At 37.3% G+C, this 22,027-nt stretch overlaps 2 protein-coding genes across 5 annotated transcripts in view; both read right to left on the reverse strand.

Moving 5' to 3' along the window:
- Nucleotides 1-2,026, reverse strand: part of LOC137665908 (serine/threonine-protein kinase ULK4-like) — a 28,956-nt gene extending 26,930 nt beyond the window's left edge. For all 4 annotated transcript variants that reach the window (XM_068405403.1, XM_068405405.1, XM_068405404.1 and 1 more), the window contains exon 1: nt 1,245-2,026. In XM_068405403.1, the coding sequence (XP_068261504.1) occupies nt 1,245-1,264 (20 nt within the window). In that variant the 5' untranslated portion in view covers nt 1,265-2,026. The remainder of the gene's footprint in view (nt 1-1,244) is intronic.
- Nucleotides 2,027-2,138: 112 nt separating this feature from the next.
- LOC137665743 (serine/threonine-protein kinase ULK4-like) overlaps nt 2,139-22,027 on the reverse strand; it is a 28,894-nt gene continuing 9,005 nt past the window's right edge. The window contains exons 6-8 of the mRNA XM_068405122.1: nt 8,761-8,809; nt 3,341-3,384; nt 2,139-2,579 (exon numbers count right to left, since the gene is read on the reverse strand). Coding sequence (XP_068261223.1) covers nt 3,376-3,384; nt 8,761-8,809 — 58 coding nt within the window. The 3' untranslated portion in view covers nt 2,139-2,579; nt 3,341-3,375. The remainder of the gene's footprint in view (nt 2,580-3,340; nt 3,385-8,760; nt 8,810-22,027) is intronic.

Consider the following 22,027-nt stretch of genomic DNA (forward strand, 5'->3'; position numbering starts at 1 on the left):
GACTCTGGCAAGAAAACTACTAAACAGTAATTCACTCCAACATAAGCAAACACAAATGAGTGTAAAACCTGACAATATTATCAGCATAACTACAATTGTATCATCTTTCACTGCCCAACAGCAAACAAATGAGGTTCCAGGGCCTATTCCGTCCTTGGTGTGACTTAAATTAGGATTATTGGGTGTTATTGAGCCAGTTTTCAACTTCCAGTAATCAGACCCAGCTTTCCTAAAAGTATGAACTCCACTCAGCTGGCAGTGTATGCTCTCTGGCACATTCAGCTGTTTTAAAGACCTAAGCATAAACACGTTTTGTTTTCCCAATCTGAAAATATTTTTATTTGTGAATACGGAAACCCAAGCCCTTGTTCAGAACCAAAGAACCCATGAATGTTACCTTGTTTGCAGACTGGACAAGAGGATGTGGGGTGAAAGCAGGGAAGGGAGCAGGCAAGGCAATTGTCTCCCTCATATAATCTGAAATGTTTTGGAGATCATCCTGAGTGGGCACGAGAAAGAATCAAGCCTGGGGGCACTGATAAAAATGGAGGAAAGAAGAAGTGCTAAAGGGAGTCTAAATATGTAGTTCGGGAACTGGCTGAAATTCATTCTGTTGAACAGTATTTAACTATCTCTGGAATACTCCTCCACCGACCTGCTTCGAAGCAGAGCTAGTCTGTAACAGAGAGTAATGACAGAATGTGCTTTGAACATTATAAACAACCATAACACATTGTGAGAATACCACCTATGTACTGGAGCCAAACAGACTGCAACTAGCAGAATAATGAGATGTCACTAGAGCTCTAAGATATGTATGAAATCTAATCATCAGGGTACTTGTATAATTAACACTTCAGTTATTTATCAGACCTTTGAGTGCTGTAGTCCACTGTGCTAAATGGTGTCACCTGAAATGTGTTTGCAAGAAGCAGCTTGTCCCTGTGGCATGGTGAGGATCACACTGCTGTGTTGATTGCTATGTTGATATTGGTGTCGGGTGAACTAATTATGGCTCACAGAAACTCAGAGAACTCAGGAGAAAACACTAACATCAGGACAAGTCAAACCGAGACACATAAAGTACAGTGTAACTGCTATTGTATTCTTTGTTTTCTGTTCTGTGTAAAATACAAGACATTCCCAGAGGTGTCCAAACATCTAGCAGTCTTATTCTATCATTTGAAACCTTGATTCTTTGAAAAATAACCCTTAATCTTGTGAGAAAAGGACCTCTGTCTTACCTTTTTGCATATTCTGTCATTTGGTCCCCTCAACTTGAAGAGCGTTACAGCCATTGCCTCTGCGACTGGGTAGGTTTTGGCTACTGAGCGGTAGTCATCCTTGGCTAGGTGTTAGCCCCCTCACTTGGGAGACGCTTCCAGGCTCTGCAGGAAGATCTGTGTTATCTGTGTTATCAGCCTCCTTGCACCAGGCTGCCCAGGTACATCCAGGGTGCCTCTAACACCTTCTGCTTTCCTCCTCTCTTGCCAGCTTCAAGTCAGCCATGATGACTTGCCTGACTCTCCTGTTCCTTACTCATCTCCGTAAATGTTTTGAGCTTTGTCGCTTTGTCGATAGAGCTCAGCAAGCAATTTTCCCCTCTACTTTTTTGCTTATGTTGTTCCCGAGGGGCCTTGGGCCTGAGCAGGCGCGCGGCGCCGCCCTCAGGGACCTGCCCCGCCCGCAGCGGGGAAGGAGCAAGAAGCGGCGCCAGGCGCCCGTACTGACTCGAAAAGAAGCGCAACTTTCTCAGCGCCAGTGGTTCAGTTCAAGCGATCGGGGATCCTCGTACATGCAGGAGTGCCCGGCGGCTGGCCCGCGGGCAATTACGGTAACAGGGGAGCGGGCTCACGCGGCCACGGCTCGCGGCGGCTGTGGCGGGAACGGGCTGAGGCGGGAACGGGCTGAGGGGTCGCTCCCCGGCGCGGCGGGAGCAGCTCCCTGCGGGCCCCTCAGGGGGTGCTGTCGGTAATGCCGCGTTTAACCTGCGAAATGAGGGTTTGTTTTGTGGGTTTAGTGTGCCGGTTGCTTCGGGTTTTAAAGTTTTTATTATTTAACTTAAAAAATGGGGGTTGCTCTAAGTCCAGTAGCCTTCCTCTCAGGTCAGCACAGTGTTGTGGAAGGAGTAGGGCCAAATAACGCATGATTTACCAGTATCGTGCTCAACCTTTTACGAAGCGTGTAGAAAAAGTAGTAGTTTACTTGCGTATTTGAAGCTGTCTAAAAAAAGTTGTCTTTGCCCTTACATTATAGATGCTTTTCAGAAGAGCAGTCGTGCCCGTCAGCCAACACACGCTGGCGGAGGAGGGTCTGTTCTCTTGCAATACTGGAGCAGTCACAGCTGATGGACAGATGGAAGCTGCAGGAACTGCAGGTGCCGTGCTCATTTTCAGGTCAGGTTTGTGGGGAAATGGGAGCTTTCTGAAACACTGGAAATGTTAGGGTCTGCTTACAGTGCCTTTCACAATGACAGAGTTGTTAAAGGGTTAGTGTCACACAGTGGTTTCTCCTTTGTCTTTCCCTGTCTCTCCAGGGACAGAACAGGCTGCGTAAGCAGTGTATCATCTCTTTGCCCGCTGTAAAAAGACATACAAATTGATAAACACTGATTTCATTGCTTCTGACCAACCCTGAGTGGATGGACTGATCCATTCTTTCGCTCTCCCCTTATGGAACCTTATTCAGTCGTGACTCTAAAGCTTTGCAAATGTAGGTATTGTCTATGAATAAAATTGCTTATTAATCACTTCATTTTGCATATTCTGTGCTGATTGAAAGCCTGTGGTACAATTATTACTTTCAAATCCTGTTCATGCAAAGCAGGCCTAATCTGTACTTTCACAGCATCAGATCATGCTGAAGGGTTAATTTCTTAATTCCTCAGTGGTTATACTTTATACTTACCCTGATGTCAGGAGTTATTTTCTTTTTCAATTTTCTCTCTGTAATTTATTTTGTCTTATAAAACTTTATATAGTATTACTAGCCAGGATAACTTATTCTCTAGCTTGTTAAATAACTGTATCTTGCTGATGTTAATCTTAATTAGAGCTGGGTATTAAAAAGTCCTGATTTGACACATAGTTTCTAAATATGCTTGCATTATCCCTGGAAGCATTGAACACTTAAAGAGTTCATTTTGAAAATAAGCAACATGAATAAATCAAAATAGATTCTCATTTAATGATACACTTCATCTGCTGCTTCTTAAGATATACTGCTGCATAACTCTTTTTTATCAATTACATGATTTATTTCTTCCTTTTTCTATGATTGCCTGGAAAGGCCTGTCTTTTGTGGAAGTTTACGCAGCGTAAGTGATTAAGACCTGACTTACCCCAACCAAGGAACTTGTAGGGTTATAATTCAGCCTTAAAAAACCTGAAGAAATAAACAAACAAAAGTCAAAAGTTACAGTGACTGGGCAGGGGGAGGATGAGGACTTAGCAATCAGAGAAACTCACTCCTCGATCACCTCTTTTTACTTTTCGAAAGTGAGTTGATAGTAGTATGAATATAGGCCAGAGCTGGACACCTGCAGAGATTTGCCAGAGGATGTTGGAGTATGTCCATGCCTGTGACGTGGTAAATAGTCAGCGTTCCACTTTACTTAAACTCTGCTTATTTTGGAGGAAGAGAGATGCTCTCACAAGTAGCCACGGTAATACCAGAGTACTAGTGTGGTTCTTTAATGGTATGTATGCTTTACAGAATATACTCAGTGGAGCCATTGCTTAGTACCACACAGACAGAATATTTGCTGTGTCACGCATAGGTGGACAACCTTTTAAAGTAAATCTGAAAATCAGTTTTGTTTTTGGTTTCTTTTTTAAACTTTTGGAAAATCAAAGTAATAAACAGAAAATCTGCATATATCAGACAGTGAGTAAACAAATCACATCCTATTTTCATCCAGTAACATACTCCACTGTTTAACATTAGATGTGTCTATTCTAGGAGAGTGGTTTTGGGTTTTTTTTACCTAATAATAAAGCTACACTGAGCAGACTGTCCGTTTTCAAGTCCATTTTGAACTAAAAAGTAAATTGGTTCTTTCTAGACATTTTGCAGGCATAAATGTAAAGGTCCATCTGCAAGCTAGGAGGAAAGCTCCAGGCTCAGTGTACTCCGTACAGCCATGCTTATTATTACAGAGCTGCAGTTACTTTCTTTGATTTCAAGGCAAAAAGAGTAGGTTGGTGTGCAACAATGAAGGAAGAAATATCATTTTCCCGCTTTAATGGTAATAAAAGATACCACCTAAGTCGCAAATGCTTCTGCAAAATCATTAGCAAGTAATCAAATTTTGTTAAGCTTCATTCTTTTTACCAAAGAGCAGGAATAAATCACCAAGAAACTGGTTTAATGTTTGGTGTTTTAAGCACATGCCCCTTGATATGTCTTATGCCCAGCAAGGTATTTACCCAACAGATCACTTAATTGATTATTCAATGCCCCCTGACTTCCATAAGCAGGAAGAACTGGTAGCCCATTATTCACACAGATACTTGGTTTAATAATTTTTCTGCTGTCTATTGTGAGCAAAGGCTTGATTGAGAATGAGATTTTGATAAGAAAAGTTGAATATTCTCTGTAAAAATCAAAGGACCTTCTTTTGATGATGTGAGTCAGCTATGTTTAGCAAAAAGCAATTTAGTTGCAGAAAAGAATGCTGTTTACTGAGGGGGTCACCTAATTTAGCATGAATATTTTTATTTAACCCTTAGCAGAGTAGCAGAAACAAAGAACTAAGAAAGGGCACATTTTAAAATTAAAATAGAAACAGAGTTTTAAAATGTAAATAAAAAGCCACTGGTAGAATAGCCTCCCCTGAAAGCAAAAATTATGCTTAGGCCTGAACACTTCTAAATACTCAACTTATAATAAAACTCACACTGCCTTCAACCTGAGCAGGAATGCAACCCTTTAATAATAATGACGGAATAAAAGACACACAAGTACACTTGCCTCCTCTTTCCAGATGAAATACCTGAGCTCTGAGTGCCGCAACAGTGACACCCAGAGACTCAGCCAGGTAGCTCGAGACTTGGTCTGCATTTGGGATGGATGCTGAAGGACGTGCATGGAAAGGGAGGCTTCCTTACTGAGATCCTTAGTGGAGCACTGGACTCCTTCAGAGGATAAACAGACACAACGTGAGAATGCAAAACATGATAAATAGCTAATCTAGAACAATTATATAAAAGTTTAATTAACCCATATCTGCTTCAGAATTAGACATTTGCTGAGCCAAGAGATGAATAAATTATTTTAAAACAAGTGCTTTGTCCAGTGAGGCAATTTGTTGAACAAGACTATGCAGCATTTCATACCCTTTTTTATTATTTAACAATAACAACAGAATTCAGTAGGTAATACTTGTGTCACATTTTGCTTCAGATATGATCTACCTCAGATCTAAATGCAGCTGTATGATGGAAAGTCCTTTCAATTTTTATCAAATTAAAGAAATAAAAAGACCAAAAAGAATTAAGAAACCTTCCTTGTGTAGGGAAGGTGACAAAATGCTTGCCACCCTTTTACATGAGAAGTCCCTTACTCTGTTTTGGTTGAAGGCAGTGTGAGTTTTATAATGATATTCAAACCTCAGAAAGCTTCTGGCTCTAAAAATGACTGGCATCTCGTACTGACCTGACCCCCTACTTCCTCAGTTATCCAAAAAGCTTTTGATTGGAACTGAATCTTGAAATCTCCGCGTTATTCAAAATGTTACGTGATATGTTCTGTACTTTCTGATTACTGTAATCGTACTACAGAAGGAACTTATCACTGGGCTTTTCAAAAAGGTAGTAATAGGAACTAATTCTTTAGGATTTCAACTTCAAAGCATACTCCAAGTTGCCCACTTTTTTACTGTTAAGAAATTGATGAATGTAGAAATAAGTATATGAGTTATGTAAGCTCATAAGCAAAAAGAAATGCACAGAAAAACTGATTAAAATAATTGGAAAGGAAACAACTACCCAGCTGAAAACTGGGTGTTGTGAAAGTTTGTCACGTCTGTGCTTCGGCAAGAGACGACAGTTTGACTAGTGATACCAGGAAAAGAACAAAAATTTAAGACTTATTCACAGTTGCATTGCTTCTCCCCACTTGTTTTAAGAAGTTTTCAAATTACTAAAAATACTGTGTATTTAAATTCCCTTAATCTGGTATCCATAAAGTAATGTTCTGCTAGTATGCCAGTACTGGATTTCTGTCCTCACTGCTGTGACAGCCAGATTAAAGCCAGTACATTCAATCCCACTCTGACTGTAGCACAGTCTAGCAATGAAGACTGCTCCTGGAGATACTCTCCAATACTGAGCCCACATTATTTCCCTTCAGAGCCTAAAACAGTCAATGTCCTGTCAGTGGCACCACTGGAAATAACATGAGCTACATTTAATGACACATAGAAAAAATACTGGACATTTGGTCTCTGCATTGAAAATTACGAAGTACTAGTGATATTCCTTGAACTTGATAGTAATAGTTCTACATTAACTTACTGACAGTACAAAATAGTGTATTGACTGAAGCATAATTCAAATTCAATAGTTTAGGGTCTGGTAAAATTCTAGGTACAACACAGGGATCAATGTTACTGATGTGTGCTGTTTCTTGAAACCAATAGAAGTATAAACCTAGCCAAAGACTAGTTTATGGACAGTAATGGAAAGTAAATGATATGCAGCTCCCTTCACTCATATGACCATAAAAATTATTTCAGAAACCTATAACGAAGAAGTTTGCTAATTTGTTCTGTTCATGAGGAAAACCAGCCTAATGATTAATCCTTCCAGTCTGATTAGTCCTGGCTCCTGAGCCTTCCCAATTGCTTAACATCCCTTTGCTGAATTCACTCTTCTGTAGGGAAAACAGGGGAACAGTAAGGAGAGTAGCAACCCATTTAGGGTCTCACATGCCTTGAAGCCAGTCAAGCTCACACCTGACAGACAGTGCACTGTTAAAGCCTGACTGCTACGTATGGCAACTGAAGCCACTACAGGTATCTTCTCTGAACAAAGCATGTTGAAAGCGGATTTCTTTTTTTTTTTTGTGCCTAAAAGCTATAAGCTTTTTCCCTCACAACTCTAACCACAAGCTTCAAGACAGCTATAGAGGTTTAAGAGAGCTATGAAACCTTCACAGACCACCAGTCATGAAGAGGATTTTAAGCTTAGCTGCTTTTCACTCTCTAAAAACTATTTCTAGAACTCATGAGGTCAAACTGTGTGCAGGGATGTCAAGAGGCAGTATTTATGGCCGACTCCAACTTGTCCTACTTACATGGCACGACACAGAAACATTTTAAATACCATGACCATACGTTATAAAAAGTTTTTCAAGATCCGAGAATATTTCTTGAGATCATAACCACGCTCAAATACTCACAGCTCTATACTAACACACACACATATGTGTATACATATGTGTGTGTGTGCATATATGTGTATTATATATATAGGCATTTAAACTTAAAGATTCCAACACCTGGAGACATTTCAAACATTAATTTCATATTTGAGGATATTAACATGAAACATTTGACTTTCATATTTTACTGTGTTCCTCTTACTACCTAAAAGCAGTGCTTATACTAGGTCAAAACTATTTATGAAAGACTCTAAAATGTTGTTTTTATTGTTAATACTTATCACAATAAGGAATTTGTACATATATGTACCCAAAATAGCATAAAGCCTGTGTTCTGTATGCTATTGGAAAAATCTATCATCACTAAAGAGGTTACTTTAATAAAAAGGGACTTATCTGGGTACGCAGTATTAAAGAGATTGAAAATGCTAGGCAGTGAAATAAATCACTGCAAAGGAAAAGAGATTAAAATGCTTAAACCTAAGAAAGGAAAAATCAAAGTTGATTTAGAATCACATTTCTGAATGCCTACCTTGAGTAAGATTGAATTTCAAGAATGATACAAAACCAAGTATGCAATCTGCCTGCATTGCATAAATTATGCATTTTTTTTTTATAATGTGTATTTAGTATTCATCAGGACCATGCTTACACGACAGGACACTTACCTGATACAACTTCATGATCAAAATTATTGAAAAAATAAACGAGATTGTGGAATTTAGCCATGAGAAGGCTGGTGGATAGCACAGTACCCAGCTTCCAAACTGGCCTACAGATTTTTCTTCTTCATTAACGTATTTGTTTTGCAACACTCCAGAGACACAAAACCATCACCATTTTTTCATGGTCTTCATAAGCGGTAGATATTACATAGGGATGGAAATTCAGCATGTGACTATCCAAAATCACATCCTTGATACTTTATATTGAAAGAAATTCTAGAAGCAAAGAGTGGGAATTGGCATTATCATAGTCAAACTCAGGTTTGATGCATATTTGGGTTAAAATGCAAGTTCCTCAGCATTTGTTGCTTGTGTTGGGCAAATATATAGGTCTAATTAAGGATCAAGCACATTAATTCTATTTTTCAGATTTTTGTTTGGTTCAAAAGAGAAAGAAGTATTTCTTTGATAAAAGAAAGGTTTTATACAGTAGATAGTTGGTGAGAACTGCAGACACATCTGCTTACACTGGATTCTTTTGTAGTGAAACACTGTTCAGTTCAATTTTATCAACATCATATTATTTTATCAACATGCCTCATTAAACTTACTTACTAGTTTGACATGATTTACCAGATAAGATACCTATTTTATATATATATATATGTATGTATATATATATATACACACATATATAAAAAAATATTCTTACCAAGATGACTTGGAAAAGAACTGGAAAAAGATGGATTTCTTCCACAAGGCTGTAAAAACATATTTTAAGATTTATTTAAAAAGAGAGGAAGTGAATTCTTGTTTAACACACTAAACTCACAAAAGAAGCAGAGCAGTAGAATAGTTGTTGCCAAAATCCGTGACCCAGAACCTCAGCCTTTGCCTGGCTCTCAACAAAAATGAGCTCCACTGCAGCTATTAAATAGAAACAGCAATGTCATACTGCTTTGGAAAAGACTTCTAGATTTGCTTCACTGATGCGATTGAAGTGACTGGAACAGTAATTAAATTAATACTTTTAAATGGCAGAAGTTAGTCAAAATTCAGAAATATACTACTACACATACTATGAAACAGTCATCATGCACCATTAAATAATTTGAATTAATAGACTTAACACACATCATGAAATTACAAATATGCTGTGTTTTTTAAAGCATCCTACATTAACTAACTTCTTGGGTTTACCATATTAATAGGATACATTTGTCAGCCACTTCTCTTGACAATACTAAGTAGTGGTTACCCAAAATAACTTAGATGTATTCTCCTGAATTTCAAAATCAGATATGAACCAGCATATATATATATTTTAAGAAGAATATTCTCAAAAACCAGTAATACATTAATGCAGCCTTTTCTATTCTTAGAACTCAAACCAGTTTTATTTATTAGTAAAGCCCGTGTTTCACTAACACTACGATGATATACAAATTACATTATTACATACTCTTTCCTGTATTATACTGTCTAAGTTGAAGAATGATTTTCCCTTTTCCTTACACACTGTACTAGATGCCTATTCACCAAACACCACCGAGAACATCAAATTGTGTCTTTCAAAGATTTTTCTCTTGTCTCTTTATAACATTCCTGAAGTGCTTCACAAACATTGGGTAGGTTTTAGCCTTGTGATACAGCTATAAGACAAGATTGTATTATGAAGTCCACGTAACAAATGCGGAACTGGAGCACAGAGAGCACGTCTGAAAGTGTTGAGGATGTCCACTATGACTGTATGCTCAACATGAGGCAGATGCTTTTGCACACTTATTCAGGGAACTCAGCATAAAACATACTACAATATTGTCTTGGAAGTAGTATGTCTGTTAGAAACACAAAGTTATATTATATAGTTGTCTATGAATAAACAGGAATTATATTTGACTAAAATAAGCATCCAGTTTCATGCTTGAAGCTTTACTGTGTTGTCTTTGTTTAGCCCACACCCAGGGCTAAACAATAACCAGTTGTTCTATCACCCAAGACCCCTCCCCAGCTGAGAAAGGGAATGGAGAAAAGGAGGGAGACTCATGGGCTGAAATTTAAGCAGACTTAATAAAATAAGAAAACCAATATCAATGCTAATACAAAAGACACAAAGTTATACTCAGCCGACAGAGTGGTGGTAAGTTCCTCCAGGGATCACAACCGTTGAGAGGAGAAGGAGAAACAGAAAGAAGAGGAGCAGAGCAAAGAGGGCCCCCCATCCCCATCCAGCTTTCCCATTTATAGTGACCCTGAGTTAATGTCACAGCACACACCTGTGGGCCAGCCTGGGGCAGCTGCCCTGGCTCTCACTGCTGATGGCCTTGATCACCACACCACAGCTGGCCACAGACTGAAACAAAATGGAACAGAAAAGTGATTCTATAAACTTTATCCCTGCAAAACCAGGACATGTGTAGTACCCTACACTGGCTCCTTGTACAACAATAATCAGATTAATTGTTTGGTAAGCTATTAGTTAAAAAGAACCCATATGTTCCTAAAATTACATGTTTCCATTTAAGAGGTTTTATTCATGTCCAGTAAGAAAGAGGAGAAGGTATTATTTTTATGGATTGTGTAAGCTAAAGCACTGACTGTGCACTGAAGCAACTAAAAGGAATTGCACATTCTCTTCTTTGAACTTAATGAGAAAATTGAAAGGGGGCTAGAACAAACATCCAAGGGTCATAAAATCATAAACCACTTCATTTAGATTAATGTCACCTATCAGAGCCCCGGTCCTCCATATTTGCTGAAATCATGTTATGCAAAGGAAAAATCGTATGGTGATAAGGAACGGAAGGCATGCTAATAGAACAACCATATTTATGAAGAACTAAGAATTACTTAGAAGTCATATATATGCATTAAGTATAAATGATGGTTTCCTATTTCACATTGTTTTCCTATTTCTCCGATCCTTCCATTTACCTGAATGTAGTAATGATGATCACATAGAATCTATATGAAGTCAGGGTGAGAGTGGGGGCTTAGCGTAAGAAGATTTATTACATTGTACAGCACTAGCATGCGGACCTAGAGACAAGTAAAATACATCCACTGAATTGGTCAAAGTGTAACAAAACAATATAATTGTATGGACCTATATGAACATGTTTAATGTAGCTAAGTAACAGCCTTGTTCAACCAAACACGTTCAATTTTTCCTGCATACAGAAATGTGTGAAAGCACAAGTTACACCAACAGAAAGTGTAATACATTCTGAGGGAGAAAGAAGAGTTCATTTAAGGAAAGAAATTCATCATTTCTAAGTTCAGAAGCCTGAATTTAAGGACAATTTCTGTCCAAAACAAGAAATAGCTGCAGCCTTTAAAGAAAATTGCACACATAACTTAGCTTAAGCATAAAGTCACATCAAGCAATGTATTAAGACAAAGCTGAAATCTGATATATCCCAACTTTGTGTATATGGGTGCAAGAGAGGGAGCAACATTATCACATTCCTCACTGCTATCTTGCAAAGTTTTACAAAGGAAAAGTCTTAAAGCAGGTGAAAGAGGAGTTTAGCTATGGAATTTGTTTCATAGAATGACCATATTCTAAATCAAATGTAGTTTGGTTCTTTGTAGAATTAAAATTTATATTAAATCAGGTCCTATCCTATTTGGAAAACATACATAATCATACATATTAGCAAATTATAATTCTAAATATCAAGTACTCACATTTTCTTCTTGTGTAAATCTACACCCACATAAACAACACTGTCTCAAAGTAACTGGTCATCTGATTTTACAAGACTTGCCATCAGTGTACCCTGAATTTTTAATACTCTAATAATTTTCAGAGTAAGATTATGCCTCTGATTTTGCTTTCAAAAAATATGCAGGATCTGTTTTCTAGGACATCCTAAATTGCCTTCTTGCAAACTACAAACCTACTGCAAGACACCGAACACAGAACAAAGGGTTTTTCTTACAGGTATGATCCCTTAACAATCCCAGGCACCTACTTGTGAAGCAAGAGCCTTACAACAGGACTTCTGGTTTAGAGTTTAAGCTTTCTTGGTTTAGAGTTTAAGCTTTCTGTCCCAGCACTTGCATGCAAAAGGAAGTACCACATGCCAGGATGTGAATTTATACTGCCTTGCATTCACTTCTCAGGGAATAATTGTGGTACACACTAATGAAGGCAGTCTTGAGGAGAGAGAATAAGACTAACTCCTTTCTTCTTGGGCATCAAGAATGTCTCTACTGGTTGCCTATACAGAATTCTTTGTCGGATGAAAGTGTGATGAGATATTTCAGTTGCATGTGTCCAAGCTGGGTATTATCCCAAGTCAGGGAAAAAAAAAATTAGAGTGAAATCAGTAAAACTTCTGATCTTGTGTCACTTGCAAAGCAATTTAATAATGTCACTATTTTATTCCTCTAATTAAAAGCCGAACAATTAAATATTCTTATTTAGCTTTTTTAACTAAGCTTTTTTAGTAAATTCTCTGCTGAAATACAAACCCGTAAATTCTATATGTTCAGATTGCTGTTTTCCTCCTTTATAGGCAGGATTTGCCTGTAGGTAGGCTGTATCTACAGTGGCAGCTGGTCCCTAAATAAAGGAAACAGGGCAAAATTCTTTTGGAAAATTCACTGCTCCGTATTTTTACGGAACACCAAGATGTGTGCTCTTCAGTCACTTCATTTTCAAAAAATCAGTGTATTATAGTATTGTCTTAAGTTTCTACAAAAAAAAAGTCACAGATTGCTCCACTTGGAGTGAACGCTATTAATTAGTCTTTCACTCATTATACAGAATAAATACCTTTTCTAGAAGGACAGCAATGCAACAAGTAACACACACCTCACAATAAAAACCAGGAGTTAACATACAAACAGAATTTGGCTTTGACCCCTGATAAACGACTTAGGAATCCATGCTCTTGACACCATGATGCATTGCAGTCTGCTGTTGTTCATGTTTGTATTTTTGGTTTGGATAGTTCACAAAAAAAAACCCCAAACCCAAAAGTGTGCAAATGTTTGTAGTATCAAACTGAAAAGCTGCAATAAAGGCTAGAGTATAAACACAAAATGTCCAACACACCCATGACCTCATGCCACTTTAGCAGCATAGAAAGATAGAATGTTGGTGGAGATGGTCAACTGGAAACTCCTCGATCTCACTCTCAAACAGCAAGTAAACTCAGGGATTCGAGTTTCGAAGTTGGAATAGCCTCTCAGGGCCATTGGTACCTTGAATAAATTAGAGAAGAGTTCATATAAATCCCAAATAATAAAGACCACCACTGAACTGGAAAGTTTCAAAGTCATCTTTACTGCCACACTTTCATATCATGCCCTTCAGTAGCTGTTGAAAGGCAAAGACAATGATCTTACCATTGATTTTAAGAAATATACCAAGGCACAATTTACAATGGTATCTGCCATAAAATACACCAGTGAGATCCATCAACCTTATCTTTAGGGGTCCAATTATTTCAAAGTCAATTTTCTTGAGAAGAGTTGTTCTTCAGTTCCAGTTCCCAAGCCTTCTTAGCTACTGTAGTTTACATTTCAAATGACCCAGGGGGCAAGGAGGAAGAGAGGACTTTTGGCCTTTCTGCAGGCAGAAAATTATGTTGGATATAGAATAATTAGATTTTTTATTTAATGCTTTACTTTTTCTAGTAGACAGAAAAGGAAGATAAACACAACAATGAAGATCTGTATGTAAAAGAGATCTGAATCAGCATTATTTGATGATTATATTTTCAGGACCTTTCACAAGTGCATAATTAATATTGAACATGGGGAACATAACAAGGAAAGGCTGACTGCTATTCATAAACACAAAGGAACAAGATTTGAGAATTAGAAGAAACATACAACTCCACTGTAAGAAAAATATCTGAAGTAGGATATTTCTTCTTCCAAATATCTTGAGTATTTTCTACAACTGTCAAAGTACGTAAAATTCAAGGAAAATATTTTTCAGTAAGCATAATATGAAGACTTGTATCAGATGTACTGATCCACAGCAGTTTTGTTTTTATCATGTATCAGCAGATGAATTGTTAATAACTTCCAGTAATTATGTGGTGAAATGAAAGGGGCTTACTTTCAGTCCCAGCATAAGCTCCAAAACTGCCTGTTGCACACAGTTGTTGGAAGAGTGTCAATGCAATCCCAGTCCTTTTGCCAGCAGTCTCAGCAAGCTTACTGAAGGAGAAGTTTGTATTTTCAACTCCTGTCCAGTTTCCAGCTTCAAAATTAATATTTTTATGGGAATATTTGTCTTTTGACGTCTAAACCACAACATATCACGTTTCACCAATTTCCCATTATTTCATACAATTTTACCCCTGCGTATTCACAAGTAGTATAGAACGCCTAACCAACAATCCTAAACTAAAATGTCCCCCTTTTTTAATATAAAATCATAATACAAAATGATTCCCAGTCAGTGAAGCAGAAACTGCAAGAGGACATGAAAATTACATTAAATTAAAAAAAAAAAAATTTAGAAGCTACATGTATGTGTTATCAGCCCCAAATATTACAGGCCTACAAGATGGTATAAAACAAGAAAACACGGTGACCAAAAGCGTGAGGGGCACTAAGGGTTATAGTCATAAATAAAAATGTTTGAAGCTTTCTGACAAAGTTTCAGCCTCTGCAACTGTGCTCTGCACATTCTGCTTCTGCTTTACTGGAATTATATTGATTTCCTGCTTTTTAGGGTGCATAATCTTTGTTTCACTTTTAAGAATAAATTACATGAAGTTTGGCTCCTTAAAAATATCTAATTTAAAAAATTGTCTCTCTCTCCCTTGAGTACTGAGTCCCAAGGGATATTTTGCTTGAAAAAATTATATTAATATTTCCATTATGTATTATCTTCATGGTCTCTTGACATCTACGAGTTGATGCTTCCTCCTAGCTTTGAAAAAGAATTTATTTAGCCTAAAACATTAAAAAATACATATTCAAGCCCTTTTCAACAGTCTCCTATTTTCTTCCTTGCCGAGATTATAAGATATCTTCATTCACTCTGATATCAAGGATTTGAGATTCAAGCCTACACTGTTCCGATTCACATTGTTGATGACACTCCAGAAAGGACAAATCACTTCTCTGACTGGACTATCTGCAAAGTGCTGGGATCTGTAATGTAAAGTAATATGGCAGGCTATTCCTAGTTGACCAGTACCATCAGAATAAAAAAAAGCAACGGTCCTCCCGAGATTAGTTATTTACTTTTTCTTTTTTTATACAGAGTCTAGCTTCCATCTTTATTTTAGACAAAATAACATACCTCAATGAAATTTGGTTGAGAGTTCATGTTATCAGAAAGGATAGCAATGAGGACTTAACAGTGATATAATAATCAAGAAGAGTTCTGTGGAGAAGAAATGCAAACCTTACTTTAAAAACCACATCTCACAATCAGGCTCTTGGGATGTCACCAAAAATAACCACATTTCTTCATAAATTTTCAATACCAGATGAATTAAAACACAATGAATTTCAAGTATGGTCAAGTGATCGTGATGATTTCTGGTAAACCTACTCATCTCCTGAAGTACCACAAACTATACAAATGAAAACCTTTTAATTACCATCACTGTATCTTACTCTGAAAACTGATTTAAGAGGTATTATGACTCAAGAAATTTTTCAGCTTAAGGGTGAACTTCACTAATTGTCACAAATGGAACTGATGGAAGTCTGGTAAATCTTACTTCCTTTAAGGATCCTAAACCATTTTTTTAGCAGAGCCTTTTTGATGTTGTTGCTGTTAAAGCTTGAAGACTAATATTTTCTGAAGTTTTTGCCAGGTTGTGATTGCATATTTTAGACTGTTATTGTACCCAACTGGAAAATAAGAAAAACAATTCCATTCTTCCTCGAGTTTTAGAGACTTGTTTGAAGGCAAGCCCTCTCTCCCATTCTGTTACTTTTAAACATTACATTAAATAAAAGTTGCATTAAAGTTTATATAAGTTAATTTTCAGATTTTTATCTAACATAAAATACATCTTGACATTTCACGAAATTATAATATGGTCTAGAATAAATCAATAGCTGGGTAGAAAAGTTATTTCCATCATACCTCAGATACTTTTCCAAAGCCTTTTAAAAATTTTTTTAAGCATTTATGTATTTACAACTTTAAAGTCAAGCCTGACTGAGATTTCAGCCCGAAGTAGATACAATTCCTTAAATGCAAAATCATCGTTTGCTAAATAATTTTAACTGAATTGATATATGAAAAAGCTTCAGACGATTCTGAAAAAACATTTAGTCATATGCTCTCAGTCATATGATTGTTTCAGGTAGGCCTGCGAGGAGCAGGGAGTTGGACTTGATGATCCTTATGGGTCCCTTCCAATCTGAGATACTCTACGAGTGTATGATATGTAAAACGCAATAGTATGTCAAGCAATTTTTTCTTCCTTCTGGCCTTCTATAGCTAAGCTGTCTCATGCCTGAGAGCGTTCATGCAGAACTATTTGCACAAATAAGGACTGCAATTAGTCTTTTGCATTAACCAAGATCTTTGGTTATTATTCTTATCATTAAAAAATTATAAACACAATCTGTTAAAAAAAAAAAAAAGAATGAGGATGAGAAAGTACTTCATTCACCAACAAAATCAACACTCTACCAGTAATCTTGGAACATTTCCAAGACAAGGAAGGATTCACTTTACACCTCAGACTTCCAACACTTCCTTAGTCAGATAACGTTAATGAAAGCTTCTGAACCCATACAGTTTTTTGAAAGGTGATCTCTAAGGTGTAAACATAAACACACTCATCTGCTAAATTACTGACCTATGCTTTCACTAAATAAGTAGGCCTTACACCTTCAAACTAACTCATTTGAGACGACTCTCTTTTTACATTTCCAGCAGGTCATGACACAGAAATAAGCAAGGAGACAGCATAAAGGACATTATGTGGGTTTGGGGCCTGTTCTAAAATACAGTCTACAGTGTTGTAAATCCTTCTACATATCCCCCCCCTCAAAAAAAAAAAAATCTTACTGAATTTAAAATTAAAAAAAAAACCCTTTGGATTAATAGAGAGATGGCTAACCAGGGACAAATGGAAGGGAGTGGGTGAGATAAAAGCAAAAGTCCCAGTTCACACACCAGAGATCGTTTCTTCAGGCAGTCAAATAACACTGATTTGAAGTGTTCTCAATTCCTATGAAACTTCATCCTACTACATGACAAAAGGGCTGTCACAGTCTCTGCAGAATGACAGAAGTTTGAAAGAGAGATGCAACAGAAGACTGGCAAGCCTTCTGCAAAGCAAGATCATTTCTTCAGAAGCACTTGTAATCAAGCATCTCTTAGATATTTTAAAAATAATTAAGGAATATCTAAAGGAGAAAAGAGCCATTAAAGTGAATTTAAGCCATCCATTCGACAATGGAATTAAAATCTGAATTCAGATCAACTTTTCAGATTTCAATTTGTGTAGAGACTGCAGTTCTTGCATATGTGATTACCTCTAACTGTTCTTTCTAGGCACAGTCCCTAGGGACGAGAATGGGAAACATTTTGGAACTTGCTAAAAATCCACACCTGTTTTCTGTTACTGAAAGAAAGAAGACACAACGGCAAATCCATCCTGAGCTGAAAAAAAAAATCTAGGTAAAAATGAAGCTTTTAAAAATTATTTTTAATAAATATTAACTACACCGCTACAAAACAACCTTATCTATACTAATTTAATAAAATTGTAAGCATGTAGAACACTACTACTCAGTGTTACAATAACAAGGATACCTTTTAGTCCTCTGAATATTTCCTCCATTTAAAAAACCCACAAAAAACTATCTAAACTATACGATTTCTCTATTAAAAAAAGCATGAGCAAAAAACCGTTGAGAAAACATTTGGGAATAGTAGCATTTCTGAGTTGGATCTGCATGAGGATTTAGGTGTCCTCATGGTCCTAGAATTTCCAGTCATAAAAAGTAAAAGCATCTATCTTTATATATGTGGAGAATATGGGCCTAAAATCAAATTTGCAATATTCAGAACACTGAGCAGGGATTTGGCTGATCTAGCCAATATGAAGGCTGAAAATGCTCCTATCTTCCAGGTTCAGTAATCAATACCCATTTAGGATTCACAGTCTCTCATATTACTCGTGTTCTTTTCTTTTTAAAAAGGGTAGTTTTGGGTTTTTGTTGTGTTTTGTTTTAATGGTTACTAAATGTCTTCCTCAGAAGTGTAAGAGAGACCCAGGTTCCAAATCTCTTCCTCAAACCCAGCCTTCTCTCTTCAGGGAAATCCAGCTAGTCGGTAGGCTGTGTTCACTCTACAGAGGGTTACGCTCCAGCCTCTCTTGATGGCATCAAATTAAGTGGCAAGTGACACAGTAAACAAAGAAATCCAAAGAAAACCCCTAAAGATAATCAATCTTCATATGCAGGTGATGATGCTATGGAATAACTATAAATGTTGAAAGTTATTTGTCAAGTATCTTTTTGAACTCACGTAAATGAAGGGAAAATTACTCATCAATAGCTACTATCTACAGAACACCATGTCTTCTTATATGGCTTCTGAAAGAAAACTCACAGGGGGCTGAGAAAGCCTGCAGAAATTATTGCCACTCACTTGCCTTCTTCCTAGAGTCTTCTCTGGGCACCTACAGTTGAACACAAGACAATGGATTGGGTCGTGGTTTAGATTTGCTTCATTCTGAACAGAGGATTTGTGGCAGAACTGAATTCCCTCGTCTGCAGCTCCAGCTGTAGCACCCTAACCAGCTGACCCTTTCTCATTACCTGCTTACTTTTTATTTGACATTTATATTCACAATGGCAAAAACTCACTATTGAAAGTAAAAATAACCAAGAATGAATGGTATTTCCTCCTTCTGTTTAATGCTTTACATTAAAGGAGTAAATACGTGAACCTTACAAAATGACTTTTTTCAAGAATTGATTAACAGTAACATCAAATAGCCTCGCATTTTTAAAACCTACACCTTCAGCAATTGATCAGCAACACGAAAGAGGAAACAAAATTACAGGCATAAGGTTAATAGCTAATTTCTTTACTAAAGGGGAACTTTTATAAAATGTAACACTAAGGAGTTGTGTTTTACATTAAAAGTGGTGATTAGTATTACAGTCAGTACACAACTAGGCTGTGAGGACTCATTTGCAATAACGAACTCTGACTACTGCCTTTGATATGAATTACAATGTTGTGTAACTTGACAACAGTGCTATTAGCTGACACACAACATTTCAAGAGCCTGTTTCTGGGTAAGTTTTTCTGCCTGGTGTTATTCAGTAAAGCCGGATATATGCAACTATTATACCAAATAACAGGAATAACAAAGATCATATGAATTCTTTGCTGGTTTATATTAGCATTATTTCTCTAACAAGAAAATGCGGGTTTTACAACTCCATTTTCATAGACGTGAGGCTAGTGTAATCAGAATCAGGTTTAAAATCTACATAAATATTCCCCAAAGTTCTAATAAAACTGCATCATCCTCTGACAATCTCTCTCAATCCATCTGCATTGTGATTTTCTCCGTAATGTGCTACACCTCTAACATGCAGTTCTACTGTTCAGTTCAGCTGGACTAGGCCCTACAGGCTTACCTGTTACCAGAACTACTCCATATTATCTTCTTTGTATTCATTACAGAGAACAAGAAAACACGTAAGAACGGGGAAGTAATTTAGAAGCAAATAGATCTACTTTTTAAAGGGAGCACTTCAACCTTAAACTAGAAAACTAAAACGACTAATGAGAAGAACAAAGTTTTTAAAGCCATTAATGTAAGCCCACATTAATCAATTCACCAGGAACTGGTGCTAGCCCTCTAGTATAATGGCAAAGAAACTACAGCAGGTTCGAAGATAATCTATGCACAATGCTAACAAGCGCTTGTGAACTGAATCACAGTTCTAGCAACACAAACCAATTAAAAGCACCACACTGAACTCCAGAGAGTTTGGGGGTATTTTTACTGTTTGTTTTTTTGAAATCAAGGGCAAGGATATTAGACCATTTCAGAATATACTGAAATGTAAACAAACGCTAATGTAGAACATCACGATGTATGATAAGAGGATCAATCCATTACTAACACGACTCTAAAATGCACCTTAATGGTCTTTAATAGATGATGTACCACTACGAACAGTAGCTCAAATGAAGTTTGAAAACTGGACCATTCTTGGATGATTCCAAAGACATTGTGATGAAGAGTTACTTCAATTAGTCAAGACAACCTGTTGCGGTGTACAAGGTCAATCCATCTATCTTCTTCACAGGTACTAGATCTGTGATACTAGATATGTACACAAATGAGTACCATTATAGCCTTCCTTAAAAAGAACATCCCATGTTAAACCCACATGTCCCTCTCTTCCATACTCACCAGCTTCTTCAAAAGCAGAATTAAAAGGGGTGGAAATACCTACTTCCCCAAACAGACTGCCCATGAACAAACAGCCATTGCATCCCTCCCCTCCTCTTTTGACTGTCTTCCAGCTAAGTCACACTCTGCCCTATCCTTTGTCCAGCAACAGAAAGACTGAACATCAGCAAACATCTCTTCAGCCTCTAAATACAGGCAAGTTGTCTTTTCGCTCTCTCTCTCAGAGTTTTCAAGTAACTCTTACTTCTTGGGATAGGGCTTTATGTTATCCTCACGAGTAGGTTACATCGAATCTTAGAGCTCCCTTCTCTCTAGATTTAGGCCAGACCCCTTTGCATTCAGATAAAGCTTCTTTGGGGAACTGTACAGAGTGTATGAGGATTCATTCCGACCTCCCATCAATATTTTCCTATCCATACATAGAACACTGTTGAAAAAAACCCCTTACCTTTCGTGTCTTTTCTAACATCCAAAGCAGACGCTTTAGTCTTTTCCTAGTTTCTTTTTGAATCTTCTCCAAACTGAGTTTTGAGGCTTTCAAGTCAAAATTGACTTTGAGTTTTCTTTCCTGCAGAAATTCCTCAAGCCCTCCTCTGCTTTTTGTTTCCCCCGTGCAGCCTTGCCTTGATTACCTGCTCCCCACAGGTGAACACATTTACTGGAGATTGGCTCAAATCACAGGTTCAAGCAATGCATTAAATATGCAGGCACCAGTTAACTCTTTCTGAATCACTGGAAGATTTACATACTGCTCTACTATGCTCCTAAGCTAGGATAAAATTTCTTTATACCAAGTCCCAATATATTCCAAACATCATAAACTTCAATAATTATTGTTTTCTTGAGATAATCTCAAAGTGCTTTTCAAATACAAGTATCATCATCTCTACGGGTGAGATAAAGGAATTGATTCAGGAAATACTTAAAGCCTGAACCAAGATTATGAGCCACTGCAAGACCCTTTTTTCATACATCTACAATGCAATGCACGCAAAGCTAGCACAACAGAAATCCTCAAAGTAAGATCATATTTGGTCTCAGACCAAAAAGCCCTGCCACTCAATTGAGCTAATTAGCTTAGAGACAGCAGTATACTGGCTGTTTTCCTTCTACTTTGGAATTAGCATGACACTCCCCACCCCCTGCCCAGTTCAATGAAAAACACTTTGTAAGATGGGCATGTCTGCAAAGGGTAAGATTCAGAGCAAGGAGAGAACTTGGTCTCGCTTGACTCCAGGTGTCTTCCCTATCTGAAGAAAAGTATCTGACAGCTCTTAATAATGCCTATGGTCTATTTTTAGAATAACATTTTCAGTTTCCATTTTAATACATAATAAATTCTATATTTCCCAGTGAAAAAAAAACAGTGTGAAGAAAGGTGTGAAAATAAGCTTCTCTATAGAGCTCTAAGATTTCCTTTCCCATTCTCTCTCACAGAGAAAAGATTACATATCTTGCATGGACAGAAATTTAGTCCTCAAATTGTAAGAACATTGGTCAATTAGCAAGAGACAGTCTCATTTTTGGGGAAGGCACTGTGTTTCTGATCATAATCCAGCATCCATTCCTCCACCCTTCTGCCACTTAAGG

The sequence above is a fragment of the Nyctibius grandis genome, chromosome 7 (assembly GCF_013368605.1).
Source record: "Nyctibius grandis isolate bNycGra1 chromosome 7, bNycGra1.pri, whole genome shotgun sequence".
Classification (NCBI taxonomy): Eukaryota; Metazoa; Chordata; class Aves; order Nyctibiiformes; family Nyctibiidae; genus Nyctibius; species Nyctibius grandis.